General features: G+C 55.4%; 1 protein-coding gene across 3 annotated transcripts; it reads left to right on the top strand.

Moving 5' to 3' along the window:
- On the top strand, positions 737-12140 carry FES (FES proto-oncogene, tyrosine kinase). 3 transcript variants are annotated; one of them, XM_018066106.1, is made up of 19 exons: positions 737-933; positions 1432-1653; positions 1829-2002; positions 3634-3730; positions 3860-4043; positions 5976-6113; positions 6188-6307; positions 6449-6571; positions 6706-6892; positions 7024-7107; positions 7581-7790; positions 8154-8276; positions 8889-8942; positions 9641-9759; positions 10085-10179; positions 10299-10422; positions 10650-10807; positions 10923-11045; positions 11777-12140. In XM_018066106.1, exons 2-19 carry the CDS (start codon positions 1441-1443, stop codon positions 11917-11919), a joined length of 2469 nt encoding a protein of 822 aa, XP_017921595.1. In that variant the 5' UTR covers positions 737-933; positions 1432-1440; the 3' UTR covers positions 11920-12140. The 3 variants fall into 3 exon arrangements, with proteins under 3 accessions (XP_017921595.1, XP_017921596.1, XP_017921597.1); XM_018066107.1 differs by having other exon boundaries at positions 737-891; positions 11777-12137; XM_018066108.1 differs by lacking the exons at positions 737-933; positions 1432-1653; positions 1829-2002 and adding an exon at positions 2187-2433 and having other exon boundaries at positions 11777-12137.

Raw genomic sequence — 18743 nt, 5'->3', positions numbered from 1 at the left:
GCCCCAGGGGTGGGACAGATGAGGCCCCAGAGTGGAAGCGGCTGAGCACTCACTTCTTCCGCCACAGGCCTTGGCTGCAGCTGGGTTGAGAGTGATGGCCAGGGGTCCAGTTGCTCAGGGTGTCCCTTGGCTGAAGCTGTAGGGCTGAGGCCTCTGGTGGGACCTGACTGAATCAAGATAGGCTTTGCTGGCGAGAACCTGAGTCCCACACTGGAAGTGCCATACCCCCCACCCCACCCCTGACACACACACTGGCCCAGGCCCCCCTCTCCTGCCCCAGGTCTCCCTTGGGACTAGAAACCCCTGCCTGTGGTGGGGAGAGGAGCCAGGCCAGTTCCACCAAGATCCATGCCTGAGAAGTAGGCCTCTCCTCGGGATATTTACTAGGAAATTTTATTCAAATAGAGGCTGGCGCCTGAGCCCTCCTTGGGGAGTCCTGTGGGGTGGGAAAGGCCTGGACTAGCCTCCCCCCTGCCTCTTTGGGGCGTCCCTGGCCTGCTGCTCAAATTGTCCGCCTGCCCTTCCTTAGGTTCTGGGCCCCCGGGCCCTCCCGGCCACTGCAGAGCCCACAGCCCTGCCCTGCCTGTGCGAGTGCTCCCCAAGCACCCTCGGCTGTTCCCCGGGGCGCTGTCTGGGCCCTGGGGAGCGCCCGGCGCAAACTGCTCTCTTCTGGGCCATTCTTTCCCAGCCCCCTCCTCCCTTCCGTTTCCGCGGCCCGTGTGGCCGGCAGCTGAGGCAGCGGCCGGCGCTGGGCAGGGGGGGCGGGCAGGCGTCGGGGCTCCCGCCCGCCCCTTCCCCTCGGCCGGCCCGCCCCGGGGCCTGGGCCAACTGAAACCACAGGAGGAGGAAGAGCGGAATCAGGAACTGGCCGGGGCGGTGTGGGGCCTGAGTGTAAGTCGGTCCTCGGAGGCCCAGGAGCAGCTGCCCGCATCGGTAATGCCTATACTGAGGCCCAGGGGGCAGCGGCCAACCCGGGAGGCGGTTGGGCAGGGGCCTGGCAGGCGATCAGAGAAAGGGACACGGGACAGGGTGGAGCAGGGGCCGCGGGAGGGTAGGGGCTGGGGGTGGGGGTGGCGGGGTGGCCGCCTGGGGTGCCTGCAGGGGCAGCCTTGGCCCTGCCGAGGGCCCAGTGCACGTCTTGCGCCTGCAGCGGGAGCTGGGTGGAAAGATCCAGGGAAGGAGACTGTGGGAGGTTTCTGTTCCAGGCCTGGGGAGGAGACCGCCGGCATCAGGCCTCCACCTGGGACACGGGAAGCACCGACGGCTTTCCCAGGCCAGGCGGTGTTTCGTACCCATTGTTGCGTTCCAGGGGGACAGGCGTCCACCTTCTGCCTGTCTGTGGCTCTTCAGCCTCTCGCCTCCCTGTCCCGCCCCTCCGTCCATCTCCAGCTACTCACTCCCAGTGGTGGCCTCTCCTCTCTCCGTCCCCAGGACGACACTATGGGCTTCTCTTCAGAGCTGTGCAGCCCCCAGGGCCACGGGGCCGTGCAGCAGGTGCAGGAGGCCGAGCTCCGGCTGCTGGAGGGCATGAGGAAGTGGATGGCCCAGCGGGTCAAGAGTGACAGGGAATATGCCGGGCTGCTTCACCACATGTCGCTGCAGGACAGCGGGGGCCAGAGCCGGGGCATCGGCCCCCACAGCCCCATCAGTCAGGTGGGGTTCTAGACTCCCCGCCTCTTCCCGCCCGCCACCAGCAAATTCCCGTGGGTGCCTGGGTAGGCCCGCCTGCCCCTTCCATTTCCCGGAGTCCCCCGCTGGGGAGGGCTGCAGATTTGGCAGGTCTACCTCAGAAGCTAAGTTCCCCATTGCCTGCCCCTCCCCACTGCAGTCCTGGACAGAGCTCACCAGCCAGACGGAGGGCCTGAGCCGGGTGCTGAGGCAGCACGCGGAGGACCTGAACTCAGGGCCCCTGAGCAAGCTGAGTCTGCTGATCCGGGAGCGCCAGCAAATGCGCAGAACCTACAATGAGCAGTGGCAGCAGCTACAGCAGGAGTTCACCAAGGTGTGTGGGCTTCTGTCCTCCCTGCCTACGTTCTGAGCCTCAGAGGGCTGGTTTTGCAAGGAACCCCTGGATTTCCTGAAGAAGTGGAAGTGTCTGACCACAGGCCTGCCCCCAGAGCCAGCTCCCGCTTCCTTCCCTCCTTCCCGCTGCAGCTAGGACTGGCCTTTGGCGGGGGGGGGGGGGGGGGGCTCCTCTGTTCTTTTTTCTGTCACCCTACTGTGTGCCAGGGCCGAGGAACACTGGGAAGCACAAGGATGAGTGATCCAGCCATTGCCTGGGAGGAGCTCAGGACCAAGGAGTGCTGCCCATCTCCTGCACTGCACCAGCTGGCCCTTGAGAGAGACAGAGAGAGGGATGGCGCTTGGCCCAAGGCTCACTCCTCCCAGGGACTCAGACTCCACGAGGCAGCAGCATGGTCCCCTGACTTGGAGGTTAAGGACTGGGGCTGTGAAGCGGGCCTGACTGCATTTGAATCCTGCCCAGCTCCTCCGTCTAGAGGCTGTTTGATAGGAGCTATTTACGTGGAGGCTTTAGCCTTCTTCAATGTGCTGGGCAGCTGTCTGCACCACACCCCTTCTCCCAGCACAAACCCCAGCCTTGCAGCGGCCCCACAGCGGCCCCTGGTGGCCAGTCTTCACCCAGTCATCCCTCTCTCCAGGAGAGCACCTAATTCAGGTGTCAGTCTGCTTTTTGTAGGCAGTGTAAGCAGAACACAGACTTGCCCATATGTTTGTCACACTATGGCTACTGAAGAGCTAGGGCTTCCCTGGTGGTTCAGTGGTAGAGAATCCGCCTGCCAATGCAGGAGACGCGGACGGGATCTCTGGGTCAGGAAGATCCCCTGGAGAAGGGAATGGCTGACCCCCTCCAGTATTCTTGCCTGGAGAATCCCATGGACAGAAGGAGCCTGGCAGGTTACAGCCCATGGGGGTCACAAAAGAGTCGGACGTGAGTTAGCGACTAAACAACAACACTGAAGAGCTAAAATGGCAGAGCCGAGCAATTTTAACAGAGACTGCACGGCCTATAAGCCTAAAACGTTTCCGCTCTGGCCCTGGAGGAAAAGGCTGAGCTAGTCTGTGCACTTCACTCTGTGGCAGATGAGGAAGCTGAGGTTCAGAGGAGAGGGCTGGAGTTTGTTCTGAGTATCCCAGCGCATCAGCAGGGAACTGGGGTCTTCATCCAGTCTTGACCATCTGTTGCTCCTGCCACCAGGAACATAATTGGGAAACCAGTACAAAAGGAAAACACGGGGCTCCTTGTCAACAAATTATTAAGAATTTCAAGATGGCATCAACAGCGTTCAGCCAAACACAGGTCCTTCTAAGCGTGGAGCTCTGCACAGCCCACACATACGCCTGCCACCTGATACCACTCTAGGCCAAGGAGGGACAGTTGTCGCCTGCCCAGTCCAGCTCTCTGCCACCCCCAGAGCCTCCCTGTCCTTAGCCCAGCTCCTCTGACCTTAACCTCAGCAACAACGGCTAAGTCCCAGGGGTCTCCAGGTCCTTCCTGAAATATGGGCTTGGAGCACTTGCCCACCTGGACCACAGGCCCCGTCCAGGGCTGCACCTTAGGCAGCAATCCTCCAGGAACCCGCTGAATTACACCGGTCCCTCCTCTCTCTCCAGAGTCACAGCCAGGACATTGAGAAGCTGAAGAGCCAGTACCGAGCCCTGGCACGGGACAGCGCCCAGGCCCGGCGCAAGTACCAGGAGGCAGCCAAAGGTCCGAGGCTTCCCTCCCTGAAAAGGGTGGGGATTCAGCCCAGGCCTGTCCATAGGTATCACAGGGGCGGCGGGCGCCACCTAGGCCTCTGTTCTGGGTAACCCTCACCTCCTTCCCCCAATCTGGCAGACAAGGACCGTGACAAGGCCAAGGACAAGTATGTGCGCAGCCTGTGGAAGCTCTTTGCTCACCACAACCGCTATGTGCTGGGTGTGCGGGCGGCGCAGTTGCATCACCAGCACCACCACCAGCTCATGCTGCCCAGCTTGCTTCAGTCCCTGCAAGACCTGCACCAGGAGATGGCCTGCATCCTGTGAGCCCACAGCCCCGCCCACCCCCACTCCCACCTAGCCCGCCATAGCCCTAACGCCGAGGCAGGGTCCAGAAAACCCCACCCTGGGAAACTGACAGTCCTGTGATGACGTGCAGATGAGCCCTGGGCCAGTCAATTGACATCCAAATTATATTATTCTGGGGCCCTTATTGCAGGGTTCTATTATGTGTATGGGCTCTTCCCTGGTGGCTCAGATGGTAAAGAATCTGCCTGCAATGCAGGAGACCAGGGTTTGATCCCTGGGTCAGGAAGATTCCCCTAGAGAAGGGAATGGCAACCCACTCCAGTATTCATGCCTGGAGAATTCCATGGACAGGCTCCTCTGTCCATGGGGTCGCAGAAGAGTCGGACACAATTCTTCTGAGTGATTAACACTTTCACTTTCATTATATGTATTGAACACCATTCTAGGCTCTCCTGGGTGATCCAGCAGAGAATAGAGACCAAAATTCTGTCCTCTAGGATTATTCATTTGTGGGAAAAGAAAAGGAAATCAGCAAGTAAAGTAGAAAGCCTGTTAGAGGAGATAGATGCTATGGAGAAAAATAAGAAAAGAAAATGGGGATGCAGGGGGGCAGGGTAGGAGGTTATTGTTTTTGGGTTTTTTTTATAAGACAGTTCTTTATATGTATTTATCTTTTAATTTTTACTTACTCATTTTTGGCTGCACTGGGTTTCCACTGTTGTGCAAAGGGCTTTCTCTAGTTGCAGCGATCAGGGGCTACTCTCTAGTTATGCTGGGAGGGCTTTTCTCTTGTGGAACATGGGCTCTCGAGCGTGAGCTTTAGTCGTTGTAGCATACGGGAGTAGTCGCCCCGAGGCATGTGGGATCGTCCCAGAGCAGGGGTCCACCTGTGTCCCCTGCATCGGCAGACCTGCCCTGGACCACCAGGGAAGTCCAGGAGCTTACCGTTCTAAGGGGAATGGTCTGGGAAAGCCTCAAAAGTGCAAGGGTGGGCCAGGAAGACGTTTGGAGAAGGGTCACACTAGAAAGAGGGAACCGCAGGCTCAAGGTGGAAGAATGCCTGAAATCAGGGAACAGCTAGGAAGCCAGTGTAGCCTGTGCAGAGCGTGGGAAGTCAGACAAGGGGCTGCAGGAGGGTGAGAGGGTCCGGCAGCCCATTGTGAAGACTTTGGCTCCGAGTGGACCAGAAGAGTGGCCGGATCTGAGCCATCTTACTAAGGTCAGTCTGTCTGCCAAGTTAAGAACAGACTTAAGCGGGCAAGACAGGGTTAGACCAGACAGGAGCCACTGAAGTGATCTGGACCACAGACCACGGCCCCTAGACCCAGGCGGTAGCAGTGGAGGGGAGAAGTGGTCAGGCCTCGGAAGTGCTTTGAAAGTGGAGCCAGTGGAATTTCCTCATGGACTGGAAGCGGGGTGTGGATAGAATAGTCAAGGATGGCTCCAGAGGCTTGGCCCGGAGCCCCTGCGAGGCAGAGGCCACGTGGAGAAGGCATGGGGAGAAGCAGGTTCAGAGGACAGCCAGAGGAGTTCATTTTTCAGCTGGTGGAGTCTGGGTGTCAAGAGATGTCCAACGGGATGTGTTGAATAGATGGATGGTTACATGAGACAATTGGAGCTCTGGGAGGTGTTGGGACTGGAGGTATCAATATGGGGTCAGCACAGTGATGGCTTCCGGGGTTATCAGAGCCCCCAGAGCCCCACCGTGGGGCTGACTGCCCAGAGCAGACACATCTGTAGCTCACATTTCCTGAGCACTTCCTCACACCACACACTCCACTCATATGCGATCACTGGGGCCTTGTTATGACTTCTGGGAAATGGTCAATGATGGGTGAGGGGCAAGTCTAACCCCACGGCGGGCCCAAATCCAGTGCCACGGGCCCCAAGCTTCTAGCCTTGTCCAGCCTGAGGCCTCTCTGACCCAGGGTCTGGCCTGGGGGCAGGAAGGAGACCCTGCAGGAGTACCTGGAGATTAGCAGCCTGGTGCAAGACGAGGTGGTGACCATTCACCGGGAGATGGCTGCAGCGGTGGCCCGCATCCAGCCGGAGGCTGAGTACCAAGGCTTCCTGCAGCAGTACGGGTAAGCCCCTCCTCGTGGGGGCCAGGCGCCTGGGCGGCTGGCCTGTCGGGCACTGACGTGCACTGTTGCCGCAGGTCTGCCCCTGATATCCCACCCTGTGTCACCTTTGATGAGTCACTCCTGGAGGAGACTGAGCTGCTGGAGTCCGGGGAGCTGCAGCTGAATGAACTGACAGTGGAGAGTGTGCAGCACACGTGTGTGGGGGCTCAGCTGGGGACCGAGGGGGGCGGCAGACACTGCCCATGCAGCGCTGCGGCCAGGCTGCGGGCTTACTCGGCTTGGCAGGGAGGCAGCCGAGGGGTGCGACTCTCACACTGCCCTTCCTCCGGGCGCAGGCTGACCTCAGTGACAGATGACCTGGCCGCGGCCACCCAGACGGTGCTCAGTCGGCAGGAGGCAGTCACTCAGCTGCAGCGAGAGCTCTGGAATGAGGAGCAGACCACCCACCCCCGGGAGAGGTGAGTGGGGCCTGCTGACAGCCACTTCCTGGTCCTCCCTGCCCTCCATCCAGCCTGCCTGGCTCATCCCTAGCCTTTAGCTGCAGGCTGAACCACCCTCACTCCCCTCCATCACTGCCCGCCCCTGCCTGCAGGGTGCAGCTGCTGGGCAAGAAGCAGGCACTTCAGGAGGCACTGCAGGGGCTGCAGGTCGCGCTGTGCGGGCAGGCCAAGCTGCAGGCCCAGCAGGAGCTGCTGCAGGCCAAGATGGAGCGGCTGGGCCCCGGCGAGCCCCCGCCCGTCTTGCTCCTGCAGGACGACCGCCACTCCACCTCGTCCTCGGTGAGCCGCCCACCGGCTGCCCCCATGCCGCCAGCCCTGCCCGCCCACCCCTGAGGGATGCGCGCCTCATTTTCACCCTCCCCCTCCCTCCCCAAGCCTGGCCACCCGCTGACGTCTGTCCCTGGCCTCAGGAGCAGGAGCGAGAAGGGGGAAGGACACCCACCTTGGAGATCCTCAAGAGCCACATCTCGGGAATCTTCCGTCCCAAGTTCTCGGTGAGTGGATCCACAGCTCCGCCCTTCCCTAAGGGGTGGGCCGGGCCAGGGCTCTCAGGAACGCCTCCCTAGGCCACTGGGTTTAGTCCCGGGGTTTAGTTACTGAAGGCTCCTCCCAGGCCACTTTTACTGGGGTGCCCCGCTCTTCCTTGGGACTCCAGATCCTGTCACCCCTGCCTACCCCTTCCTCTCCATCACCCATGTTGTGTGGCACGGTCACCCCAGGGCTCTCCCCGCTCCAGGAGTGGTTGGCGGGCTGCAGACTGGTGGACAAAGCAAAGCTTGGTTTGAGATTGGCCAGCCTGGGCAAGTTTATTGCTGGTTCCGAGGGTTGCAGGTGGCTCTATGTGGCACTCCAGTGGTTTGTGGGGACGGGAGGCCCGTGAGAGGCAGACAGACAGAGACGCCTCCCCCCACCCACCCAACTGGCTGGCCTAGCAACCCCTCCTTGCTCCTCCCCCGTGCCTTTCCAGCTCCCCCCGCCGCTGCAGCTCGTTCCAGAGGTGCAGAAACCCCTGCACGAGCAGGTGTGGTACCATGGGGCCATCCCGCGGACAGAGGTGGCTGAGCTCCTGACACATTCCGGGGACTTCCTCGTCCGGGAGAGCCAGGGCAAGCAGGAGTACGTGCTGTCGGTGCTGTGGGATGGCCAGCCCCGGCACTTCATCATCCAGTCCGCCGACGTGAGTGGACCCCAGCCTGCCCTGCCCTTCCCCCGCCTCCCCTCCCCTCCCCTTCCCTTCAGCAGGGAATGACCTTGAGGCAGTAGAAAGGAGCTGCTATGTCTTAGATGCCTCCCTGGCAGAGCTGAAAGGGGCCGCAGAGACCACCCAATCCCTGCAAAAACCAACAGAGGTTAAGCCTTCAGCCTGCATCCCCCCATAAGATGGGGGAGCAGGCTTGTTGTGCACCCTCAGGTCTCTGCCTCTCGCCCCAGGCAGGCCCTTTCTCCCCACTGCTCTTCCTTCCTCTCCTCTCCCACGGCTCAGTGACCCCCCACACCCAGCAATGGAGGCCATTGACCCCAGGTCCCCCCGCCCCTGCAGAACCTGTACCGACTGGAAGGAGATGGTTTTCCCAGCATCCCCCTGCTCGTCGACCACCTGCTGCGCTCCCAGCAGCCCCTCACCAAGAAGAGCGGCATCGTCCTGAACAGGGCTGTGCCCAAGGTGAGGCTGGGGCAGGGGCTGGGGGATGCGGGCTTAGGCCCACAGAGGATCCTAACACCGAGGGCTTTTCAGGTCCCCAGCAATACATACATGTATGTGGGCTTCCCAGGTGGCACTAGGTGGGAAGGACCCACCTGCCAGTTCAGGAAACGTGAGCAATGCGGGTTCAATCCCCGGGTTGGGAAGATTCCCCTAGTGAAGAAAATGGCAACCCACCCAGTATTCTTGCCTGGAAAATCCCATGCACAGAGGAGCTTGGTGGGGCTGCCGTCCATAGAGTCGTAAAGAGTCAGACACAACTGTAAGTGACTTTAGCACACACATAGAGGATACATATTAATCCATACAGGGAGCCCAGCCAGCCTCCCACTAGGCTTGGAACATCAAGATCACTCCCTTTTCCTGGGCCTTGTACACCAGGCTGGTGCTCACACACTTAGTGCCCCTGCCTGGTCCCCGAGTCATCTAGGTGTGACCCTGGGTCCAGTCCCCATTTTACAGACCAACAAACCAAGATGCCCAGGGTTGGTGGGGGGTGTTCAGTCCTTAGTAGGGCCCAGCACGTGCACCCACTGCTGACCTCTGACCCCTCCAACCTCCTCCCTTCCTCAGGACAAGTGGGCGCTAAGCCACGAGGACCTGGTCCTGGGCGAGCAGATTGGGCGGGTGAGTCAAGTGTGCTCTGCCAGCTCCTGGCCGCCTGCCTTCCCGCCCCTGAATCTGAGTCCTAGCTTGGACCCCTGTCCACCGTCCATCCACTGCCATACACCATCCTTCCAGAAACTGAGCGGAGAATGCCTGCCCTGACAACTCCCCGGAGACGCTTCTGCTGCCAGCTCCACACCCTATGCCCCTCACACGCACGCACATCACCCCCACCACCCCCCACCTCAAAGAGGCGAGACACGCTCTATTCATGTTACTGGCCTGGTGGGCCAGTGGGGAAGACTCCATGCTCCCCATGCAGGGGGCACAAGTCTGACTCCTATCGGGGAACTAAGATCCTGCCTGCTGCATGGCATGGCCAAAAATAAGTAGATAAACAAATATAAATACATACAATACATTCTCAGGAAAGAAGCCACTGTCCTAAAACTCAGAATGCTTTTCCAACCCAAGCAAAAGTGATTTTTGAACCCTCCATGTCACTTCTCAGTGACTGCAGTCAATCAGGGGTGACTCTCTCTGCCTGTCCCCCATGTCCGCTTGGCCCCCTGAACCGAAAGCCAGAATGAGCAGGACTAAGCACAGCGGCGGGGTGGGGCACTGAGTCAAGGGCTGGTAGGGACAGAGTGGGCAGCGCTCCTGGTGCAGGAGAGGCCCACAGTCCAGGGAAGACAGGTAGGAACCCCAGGCTGTTTCAGGGGAACTTTGGCGAAGTGTTCAGCGGACGCCTGCGAGCAGACAACACCCTGGTGGCGGTGAAATCTTGTCGCGAGACGCTGCCCCCTGACCTCAAGGCCAAGTTTCTGCAGGAAGCAAGGTGGGTGATAGAACACCCATCCCTGTAGGGCCCCTGTACAACAGGTTCCCTGGCACATGGAGGACGTTTGACCTCCACAGGGCTTGCCTTCTACCGTGTTGTTTAAGCCTCCTGGCGCCTCTGTAGCTTGGCGGGGTCCAGGCTTGGGGACCCAGCCGAAATCACACATCCTGGTCAGCTGCTCTTCTCCTCTGCTGCCTGTCTCCTGTTCTCCCTCGGGCCACCTGGCCTTCCCTGGGGCTCCTGGGGCTGGGGAGGCGAATGTGTAAGACCCCTCCCACCCCTGCCCGAGGCAGGAGCCTAAGCAGCACCCCCAACCCCGCAGGATCTTGAAGCAGTACAGCCACCCCAACATCGTGCGTCTCATTGGCGTCTGCACCCAAAAACAGCCCATCTACATCGTCATGGAGCTTGTGCAGGGTGAGCCAAGGGAGCTGATCTCTGGGGGTGGGGCACTCAGCTGGGCTAGGTCTCTTCCATCTCAAACCCCTCACCCAAAGGCTCACCGAGCTTTCCCCACCAACACCGCCCACTCCCAGGGGGCGACTTCCTGACCTTCCTTCGGACGGAGGGAGCCCGCCTGCGGGTGAAGACACTGCTGCAGATGGTAGGGGACGCGGCCGCGGGCATGGAGTACCTGGAGAGCAAATGCTGCATTCACCGGTGAGGGAGCGAGGGGTGGGCATGGCAGCCCGTCCCAACACCCCTTCCCCACCTCTGCCCCTTCAACAGCAGCCACCAGCTCCAGAGGTGGGCTGTGCTTCAAAGGGACCAGGCATCGTCGCAGGCACAGCTCTGGCCCATGACTGTGTCAAGCGTGCCCTGGCCAGGCAGCTGGCAGGTGCCGCGCGGACGTTGGCCACATGAGCCCCGTGTCCTGCTTCACCCAGGGACCTGGCTGCTCGCAACTGCCTGGTGACAGAGAAGAATGTCCTGAAGATCAGTGACTTCGGGATGTCCCGGGAGGAAGCCGACGGAATCTACGCGGCCTCGGGGGGTCTCAGACAAGTCCCCGTGAAGTGGACCGCACCGGAGGCCCTTAACTACGGTACCTGGGCCTGATCCACGCTGGCCGCAAGGCCCAAGGCCGGGCACGGGTGCCGCCGCCTGCCCCTCTCTGGCTGGTGGGCACGGCCCACTCACGCTGCCTCACCTCCTCGCAGGCCGCTACTCCTCTGAGAGCGATGTGTGGAGCTTTGGCATCTTGCTCTGGGAGACATTCAGCCTGGGGGCCTCCCCCTACCCCAACCTCAGCAATCAGCAGACCCGGGAATTCGTGGAAAATGGTAAGGGAGCCCGGTGGCCCGACAGTGGTCCCAGGGCCAGGCCCTCTTCCTGGCACTCCAGCTGGACTCTTCCAGGTCTCCCGTCTGTCCTCCCCACTGGGGCACAGTAAGGACAGTTCTTGAGGTACCATCCAGGGAACCCCTGTTATGTGCCAGGCTATACCCTTATTTCATCTACCCTTTTTTGAACGTTTGTATGTATTTAATTATTTCCGGCTGCTCCGGGTCCTAGCAGCTGTGTGGGCTCTTCTCCTCTCTTGTGGTGGAGCACGGGCTCTAGGCATGCAGGCTTCAGCAGCTGCAGCTCCCAGGCTCCAGAGCACAGGCTCAGCAGTCGTGGCACATGGGCTTAGTTGCTCTGCAGCACGTGGGATCTTCCCAGACCAGGGATTGAACCCGTGTCTCCTGCACTGGCAGGTGGATTCTTTACCACTGAGCCACCAGGGAAGCCCCTCATTTACTCTTCATAACAGGTGAGGTCAGAATTAAAAGCTCTCGTTTACAGAAGGAAGTTGAGATTTCACAAGAATCACACAGCTAGCATACAGTAACTTGAGATGAGAATCTCTGTGTTTCTGGGAAAGAACAGGGGGCTCCATAAAAATGCTGCAAGGAAAAAAAAAGAACTTTGCAGCTTAAGCAGTTCCCATTGCTCCTGGCATGTCCCCAGGGGCTGCCAGGGGCCCTCAGACCCCCTCCTTATGCCTGGTATGCTGTGCTTGTCCTCACAGGGGGCCGCCTGCCCTGCCCTGAACTGTGCCCCGATGCTGTGTTCAGACTCATGGAGCAGTGCTGGGCTTATGAGCCAGGGCAGCGGCCGACCTTCAGCGTCATCTACCAGGAGTTACAGAGCATTCGAAAGCGGCACCGGTGAGGCTGGGCCCCACTGCTCAAGCCAGCGGCCCCTGCGGGCAAGATCATACCTCCTCAGCGGGGCTCCAGCTCACCCCGCTGGACAGCTCTTCAACGTCCTGGACTCCAGCCTCTGGATTCTATGCTGCGGGCAAGGCTGCAGCTCCCGGCCTGCCCTGCATCCCTGCTCCTTCCAGGGCTTCCTCTTCCAGGCAGAAATAATAAACCCATTTGTGCTCATCAGGTGCTCTCAGCATGTGCAGTCCTCTGGAGGGCAGGTCTTAGGAGGACCAGAGGGCCTGTACCATGGCCGTGGGGAAGGAGGAGGATGGGCAGCGTTACCAGGGCGGAACTGACGCGGTGTGGTTGGTAGATGTTGGATGTGAGACTTGGGGAGGAGGGAGAGAGACCAAGACGATGTGCAGGCTTCAGACCAGATGGAGGTGTTATTTCTGAATTAGGAGCCCAGGCAGAGGATCAGAGCCGTGGGAAGGATGGCGAGTTAGGAGAAGCATTTGAGGGGCCTGTGGGGATCTAAGTGTGACATGTAAGTCTGGAAGCTCAGAGGGAAGTAAAGGCTGGCAGCTGAGGTTTGAAAGTGAAAGTGAAAGTTGCTCAGTCATGTCCGACTCTTTGCCAACCCATGGACTATATAGTCCATGGAATTCTCTGGGCCAGAATACTGGAGTGGGTAGCCTTTCCCTTCTCCAACCCAGGGATTGAACCCAGGTCTCCCACATTGCAGGTGGATTCTTTACCAGCTGAGCCACCAGGGAAGTCATTAGCTTATAAATGTTTACAGACCCTGAGTCTGTGTCCCACAGTCACAGGAGATACAGAAGGGAAGGAGAGTGTCAGGGAAAGATGGAGCTCCACCCAGAGCGGATGGAGTGGCCAGAGAGAAAGAAAATGCTTTGCATCTCTCAAGACAAGTTTACCGAGCAATGAGGGGCCCTCACTTCCTCCCTTAAGTCCCCCAAAACCTAAAAGGTTATTTGAAACTTTGCTAGCAGCAATGGTGAAGGTCAAAAAGACAAAGAAGGACTTTCCTGGTGGTCCAGCAGTTAAGACTCTGTGCTTCTACTGAAGTGGGTTCAATCCCTGGTTGAGGAACTAAGATCCTGCATGTTGTGCGGTGCAGCCAAAAAAAAAAAAAAAAAAAGAAGAAGTATAAACAAACCAAAAAACAGAAACTAGGAAGACTTTTAGCTCCAAAGGACAAAGCAGTAAGAATTTTGAAGTAAAAATGACCGTCTTTCAAGAAAGTTCAAGAAGCCATCGATATCTACTTTCAAAGGGTTGAAAAGTCAAAGGCCTAATACATGTTTAAACAAGAGGAAATCGAGTTAGAGTGTGACTAAGTGAAAATTCAAACTGTGTCACCATTAGAAGTGAAAAGTGGAACTGAAGAACTTCTGCTTCAGGGTAGGATGTGGTAGGTCGGTCCCCCAGCCCCTACTCCCATTGCAGCAATGAAGAGGAAACGACAGACGAAGACAATAGTTTTTAAAGACAATGGCAAGTAGTGTTAAGAAATCGAAGACTATATGAATTAACATTTCAAGGAGGAGAAAGCCCCTCCAAGGTGAACTGATGATGCACAGCTATTCTCTTCCCTGAGACATTTGCTGATTTGGGACATCTCTGATGATCAGAATTAAGAGGTGCTGTTGGGGAGCAGGGGAAAAAATGGTGCTTACAGGGACTGTGCTATGGATTGGCACCTAGTTCGGTTCAGTTCAGTTCAGTTGCTCAGTCGTGTCTGACTCTTCGTGACCCCGTGAATCGCAGCACACCAGGCCTTCCTGTCCATCACCAACTCCCAGAGTTCACTCAAACTCACGTCCATTGAGTCGGTGATGCCATCCAGCCATCTCATCCTCTGTTGTCTGGGGGACCTACCACATCCTACCCTGAAGCAGAAGTTCTTCAGTTCCACTTTTCACTTCTAATGGAGACACAGTTTGAATTTTCACTTAGTCACACTCTAACTCAATGTCATCCACTCTACCCTCCTGCCCCCAATCCCTCCCAGCATCAGGGTCTTTTCCAGTAAGTCAACTCTTCGCATGAGGCGGCCAAAGTACTGGATTGGCACCTAGAGGAACCCCAAATGCAAAAGCAGTTTCCCCCATGGAACATTCTGGAGCAGTGTGGGCAACCAGCCAGGGGCTGGGCTGGAAAGGCAGAGGTTTAGAGGGAGGGGCCCTGAAACAAACGAACTGATCTCTCCCTCAAGATACTGGCCAGGTTTTCAAACTGTGGGAGGCTAAAGAGCTAACTTTAAAATCTCTTTAGAGCAGAATTTGAAAGACTTGGAGAGACAGAGACTGGCCAGGCTTTCCCAGATCTGAGGTTTATCAGAACTGTAACTGCCCCAACTCAGCTCAATGCTTGATCACATCAAGGTAACTAGCTCCTTCGGGAACCCTCGGGGAGAAGTTGGGGAAAGGAATAACATAATATTTTACCCTTCTTTTATACCCAAAATACAACATGTGATACATAGTATAAAACATGCAAAAAGGAAGAAAAATGGGGCCAATATACAAGAGAAAAACAATAGAAGCAGACCCACAAATGATCCAGATACTGGATTCGGCAGGTAAGGATTTCAAAATAACTATGCTTAATATGTTAAACAGAGAAAAAAGTGGACAAAATAGATGCAAATACAGAGAATTTCAACAGGGTTAGAATCCATTTTAAAAGAATCAAAGGAGCAGGTAGAACTGAAAAATGTCATCTCTGAAACTACAAATTCTAAAAATTCATAGAACTAAAGGATAAAATCACATACAGACTAAACACACAGTCCCAGGATTCGTTCCCTAAACAAAAGACAGTGAACGTAAAGTCAGGTTTACAGCGTCTAAACTAAAAAAGGGCTTCCCTGGTGGCTCAGATGGTGAAGAATCTGCCTGAAATGCAGGAGATGTGGGTTTGATCCCTGGGCCAGAAAGATTCCCTGGAGAAGGGAATGGCAACCCACTCCAGTATTCTTGCCTGGAGAATCCCTTGGACAGAGGAGCCTGGTGGGCTAGAGTCCAGGGGGTTGCCAAGAGTCAGACAAGACTGAGCAACTAAACCACCACCACCAGTATTCGTACCTGGAAAATCCCATGGACAGAGGAGCCTGGAGTGCTACAGTCCATGGGGTTGCAAAGGGTCCAACATGACTGAGCAATTAATAGTTTCACTTTTAAACTAAAAAAGAGAGAAGAAGAAATAGAAAGAACAGAGCCTAAGACACATGTGGGACTCCAAGGTGACTGAAGTTCCAGAAGGAGAGAGAGGAGCTAGAACCAGAGTAAACTGGGGATCACCCAAATGTCTATATAGCAATAAACAAGAACAAACTATAAGTACATGCACCAAACACTGACGGATCTCAAAGACAGGTTGAGTAAAGAAACTGCGTGAAGCAGTGCTTGTGATTCCATTTCAGGAAGTTCAAGCACAGGCAAAACTAAGCTATAGAGAAATGAAAACAGTGGTTGTCTGAGGGGTACCAACAGAAGTGGCCAGCGTGTAGAGAAACAGCACTGCCTTGGTGCCCTTACAACCTTGCATGTCTCTACATTGACCACGTGGGCAAGGTTTGTGCATGGTGACTGCAGTCTTGACAGAACATGCCACTATGATTCCTGGAGCAAGAGGACAGAGCAGCCTAGAGGGGAGCCTTCCTATATTGTGGGAGACCATTTTTCATCCATCTTTCTAGTTTCAGTTGAGTGCAGGTTTTCTATCTGGCCCCCTCCCTTCGCAGAGTAAGGCCCGAGGCCCCACAACTGCTTGGCCGTAGTTTAGAGTTGGCTCCACAGTTGCAGAGTGGCCTACCATCATGCCTCCTGTCATCTGTCCCTCCAGTTCAGTGTCAGCCTATAGCACTAGGGGGGTGAGAACTGGACACCATGCTGGCCGTGCTTTTGCTGTCGGTGTGAGTAATGAGCTGTCTGGATCCTCGCGCCAGAGTTCTAGCCCACACTTGACCTGACAGCCCACGGAGCCCCGTCTTTGCTCCAAAAAAGGGGATGTGACCTTTTCGGCCCCACACTGAGTGCCAATGTGGCCAAGTAGTCACTTCCTTTTAGTCCGCTGTGACCTCAGTCTGGATTCAGTATGGAGATATGCATACCCAGATGATGAAATGTGTGTTCTTAGTTGTTCAGTCGTGTCCAACTCTCTGCAACCCTTCGGACTGTAGCTCGCCAGGCTCCTCTGTCCATGTGGTTTTTCAGGCAAGAATATTGGAGTAGGTTGCCATGCCCTCCTCCAGGGGATCTTCTGGACTCAGGGATTGAACCTTAGTCTCCTGTGTCTCCAGCACTGCAGGCAGATTCTCTACCTGCTCGTTCATCAGGAAAGCCCTAATCTTTTAGTACTACACATATTTTTGAAAGCTGTCTCAAATCTTTGAGGGAGTGAAGTTGTATACTCCTAAGCACGGTAATTGGTTGTTCCACAGAAACTCTTTTTGTATGGCAGATTTTCCTATCCATTAATTTTAAAAAACTATGGTAAAATGTAGATGATGAAATTGCCATCCCAAATTCAGACTGAACGTTTGCTCAACCCTGGCAGCCCAAGGCTGAAACCAAATCTTCTCATGCTCCTGGGGATGTCTCTGGGAAACTCTTCAGCTACCGTGCAATCATTTTCCTAGAATGGAAACCTCGGCAAAGGTCAAGGTAACACATTACAGGCCAAAGTAAGGAGAGAAACCTGCCATAAGGCTACGTAGGTTTGGCTATTATACAAGGGGTCCCAAAAGAGGAAAGTGATAGTCTTTCCATAAAGAAAAACTCTCTTGTTTTTTTTTTGTTTTGTTTTTGAATATGTAGTTATTCATTTGGCTGCAGTATAAGGGGTCTTAGTCGCTCCACAGCACATGGGAACCCTAACCCACGAGCCATGTATTGCAAGGCAGATTCTCAACCCCTGGACCACCAGGACCTCTGAAAACTCTCTCTCGTTATTGGGCTCTGAGAGGACAGACCTTGCTAATGTCTTTTTAAACATTCCATTATACCCAAATAATGAAAATCAGCTTGTCTTTATTGGCTTGGGTTTCAATACACCTTTTCAGTGCTGTCACAGGTCTACCTGAATTCCCCTGTGATTTGCCACCAGTGGATAGACCAAGACACAGAGTAGGCTGGAATCCCATGAGAAGCACCTTGGTATTATTCTATTGATGACTTCCTAATCAGAAAAACTAACTAGTTCAAACTGCCCTAGACAGGAGAGCCCAACACCCACCCAAGGCAGGGAAATGTGGTGGCTTCCCTTGCTGCAGAGCACGGGCTCTTGGATGCGCAGGCTTCCGCAGCTGTGGTGCACAGGCTTAGTTGCCCTGCGGCATGCGGAATCTTCCCAGACCAGGGAAGCAATGAATGCCCCCTGCACTGGCAGGCAGACCCTTACCCACTGAACCACCAGGGAAGTCCTAACTCTATCTCTTGACTCATAAACAGGGAGGGTCAAAGGTTGATCCCCAGTAACATCTGGGAGACAGTGGTTTGGCCACAGATAAGGAGACTGGCTGTGGTCTAACCTGCAAGTGGGTCTGATCATCCTACTGGGACGCATAGCTGTGGTCCCTCTCAACTTATGTTGCCTAAGATAAATAGGCAGCAAGCTCCTATTGGTGCAAGCTCCCACCAGTGCAATGAATTGGACTGCCTCTTGGGGTGACTGATGCTCCTAAAAAGAATTATTTGCTGGATACATTACTCCTTACTTGGTGGAAGGCTGTTTAGAAATGGCTCTGATACACTGCCCTGATGACTTTGCCATGGGAGGTAAGGCTTGACCACTGTCCAATTTGAGTCTTGTCAGAACACATTATGATTCCTCCTGGAACAAGGGGAGATAAGCAGCCTGGTAAAGAGCCACCTTCTTTTGGGAGATTCCATAAAGCCATTTCTCATCCCTTTGCCTAGTTTCAGTGAAATGTAGGCCTTTCCACCTTGCCCCACCCTTCTCCCTCAACTTAGAGTGTAACAGCAGGTCATAAAATTGTCTGATTGCAGCTGAGTTATTAATAGTTGGCTTCTCAGCTGCAGAGAGATCTACCATCAAGCTCCCTGTGATCTGGTCCCTCTGGTTCAGTGTCATCCTGTGGCTGGGGAAAGCTGGCACCAGGCTGGCCTTGCTTTTGCTGTCTGTGTAATAGCAGTCTTGATCCATTGGGGCTTATCATCTCCTTACTAGCTGGATCTCATGGAAGTATGGTAGACACATCTTGCTAGGTATATGCACAGATTTGTGCACAATGATTTGTGGCCCTGTTAGCTACCATGCTGCACTTAGGGAATGTTTGACCTTTTAAAAAATATATTTTTTTGGCTGCTCTGGGTCTTGGTTGCTGCACTTGGGATTTCTCTAGCTGCGGCAAGCAGGGCCTACTCTCTCGTTGCCAAACACAGGCTCTAGGTCCTTTGGGCTTCATTAGTTGCGGCTCATGGGTTCAGTAGTTGTGGCTCATGGGTTCAGTAGTTGTGGCACACAGGCTTAGTTGCTCCGCAGCATGTGCTCTGCAGAATCCTCCAGAACCAGGGACCAAATCCATGTCATCTGCATTTGCAGGGAGCTTTTTAACCACTGGACCTCCAGGGAAGTCCTTGACCTCTTGATAGAGGGGAACCTTTGGGAATGATGAGAAAGTTCTCTGTTTTGATCTGAGTGATGATTAAACCTGTATATTCATTTATACTTGAGTTTTAAACTCATCAAATAGTATACTTAAGACTTGTGCCACATACTTTGTTGTGTCTCAGTTAAAAAAAAAAAAAGACTTACCAGAGAACCAATAAGAGCTCTTGAAAATAAGCTTATGATTGC

Source organism: Capra hircus, chromosome 21, assembly GCF_001704415.2.
Source record: "Capra hircus breed San Clemente chromosome 21, ASM170441v1, whole genome shotgun sequence".
In the NCBI taxonomy this organism is placed as follows: domain Eukaryota; kingdom Metazoa; phylum Chordata; class Mammalia; order Artiodactyla; family Bovidae; genus Capra; species Capra hircus.
The sequence above is the reverse complement of the archived record's forward strand: the minus strand, read 5'-3'. Positions and strand labels throughout refer to the sequence as shown.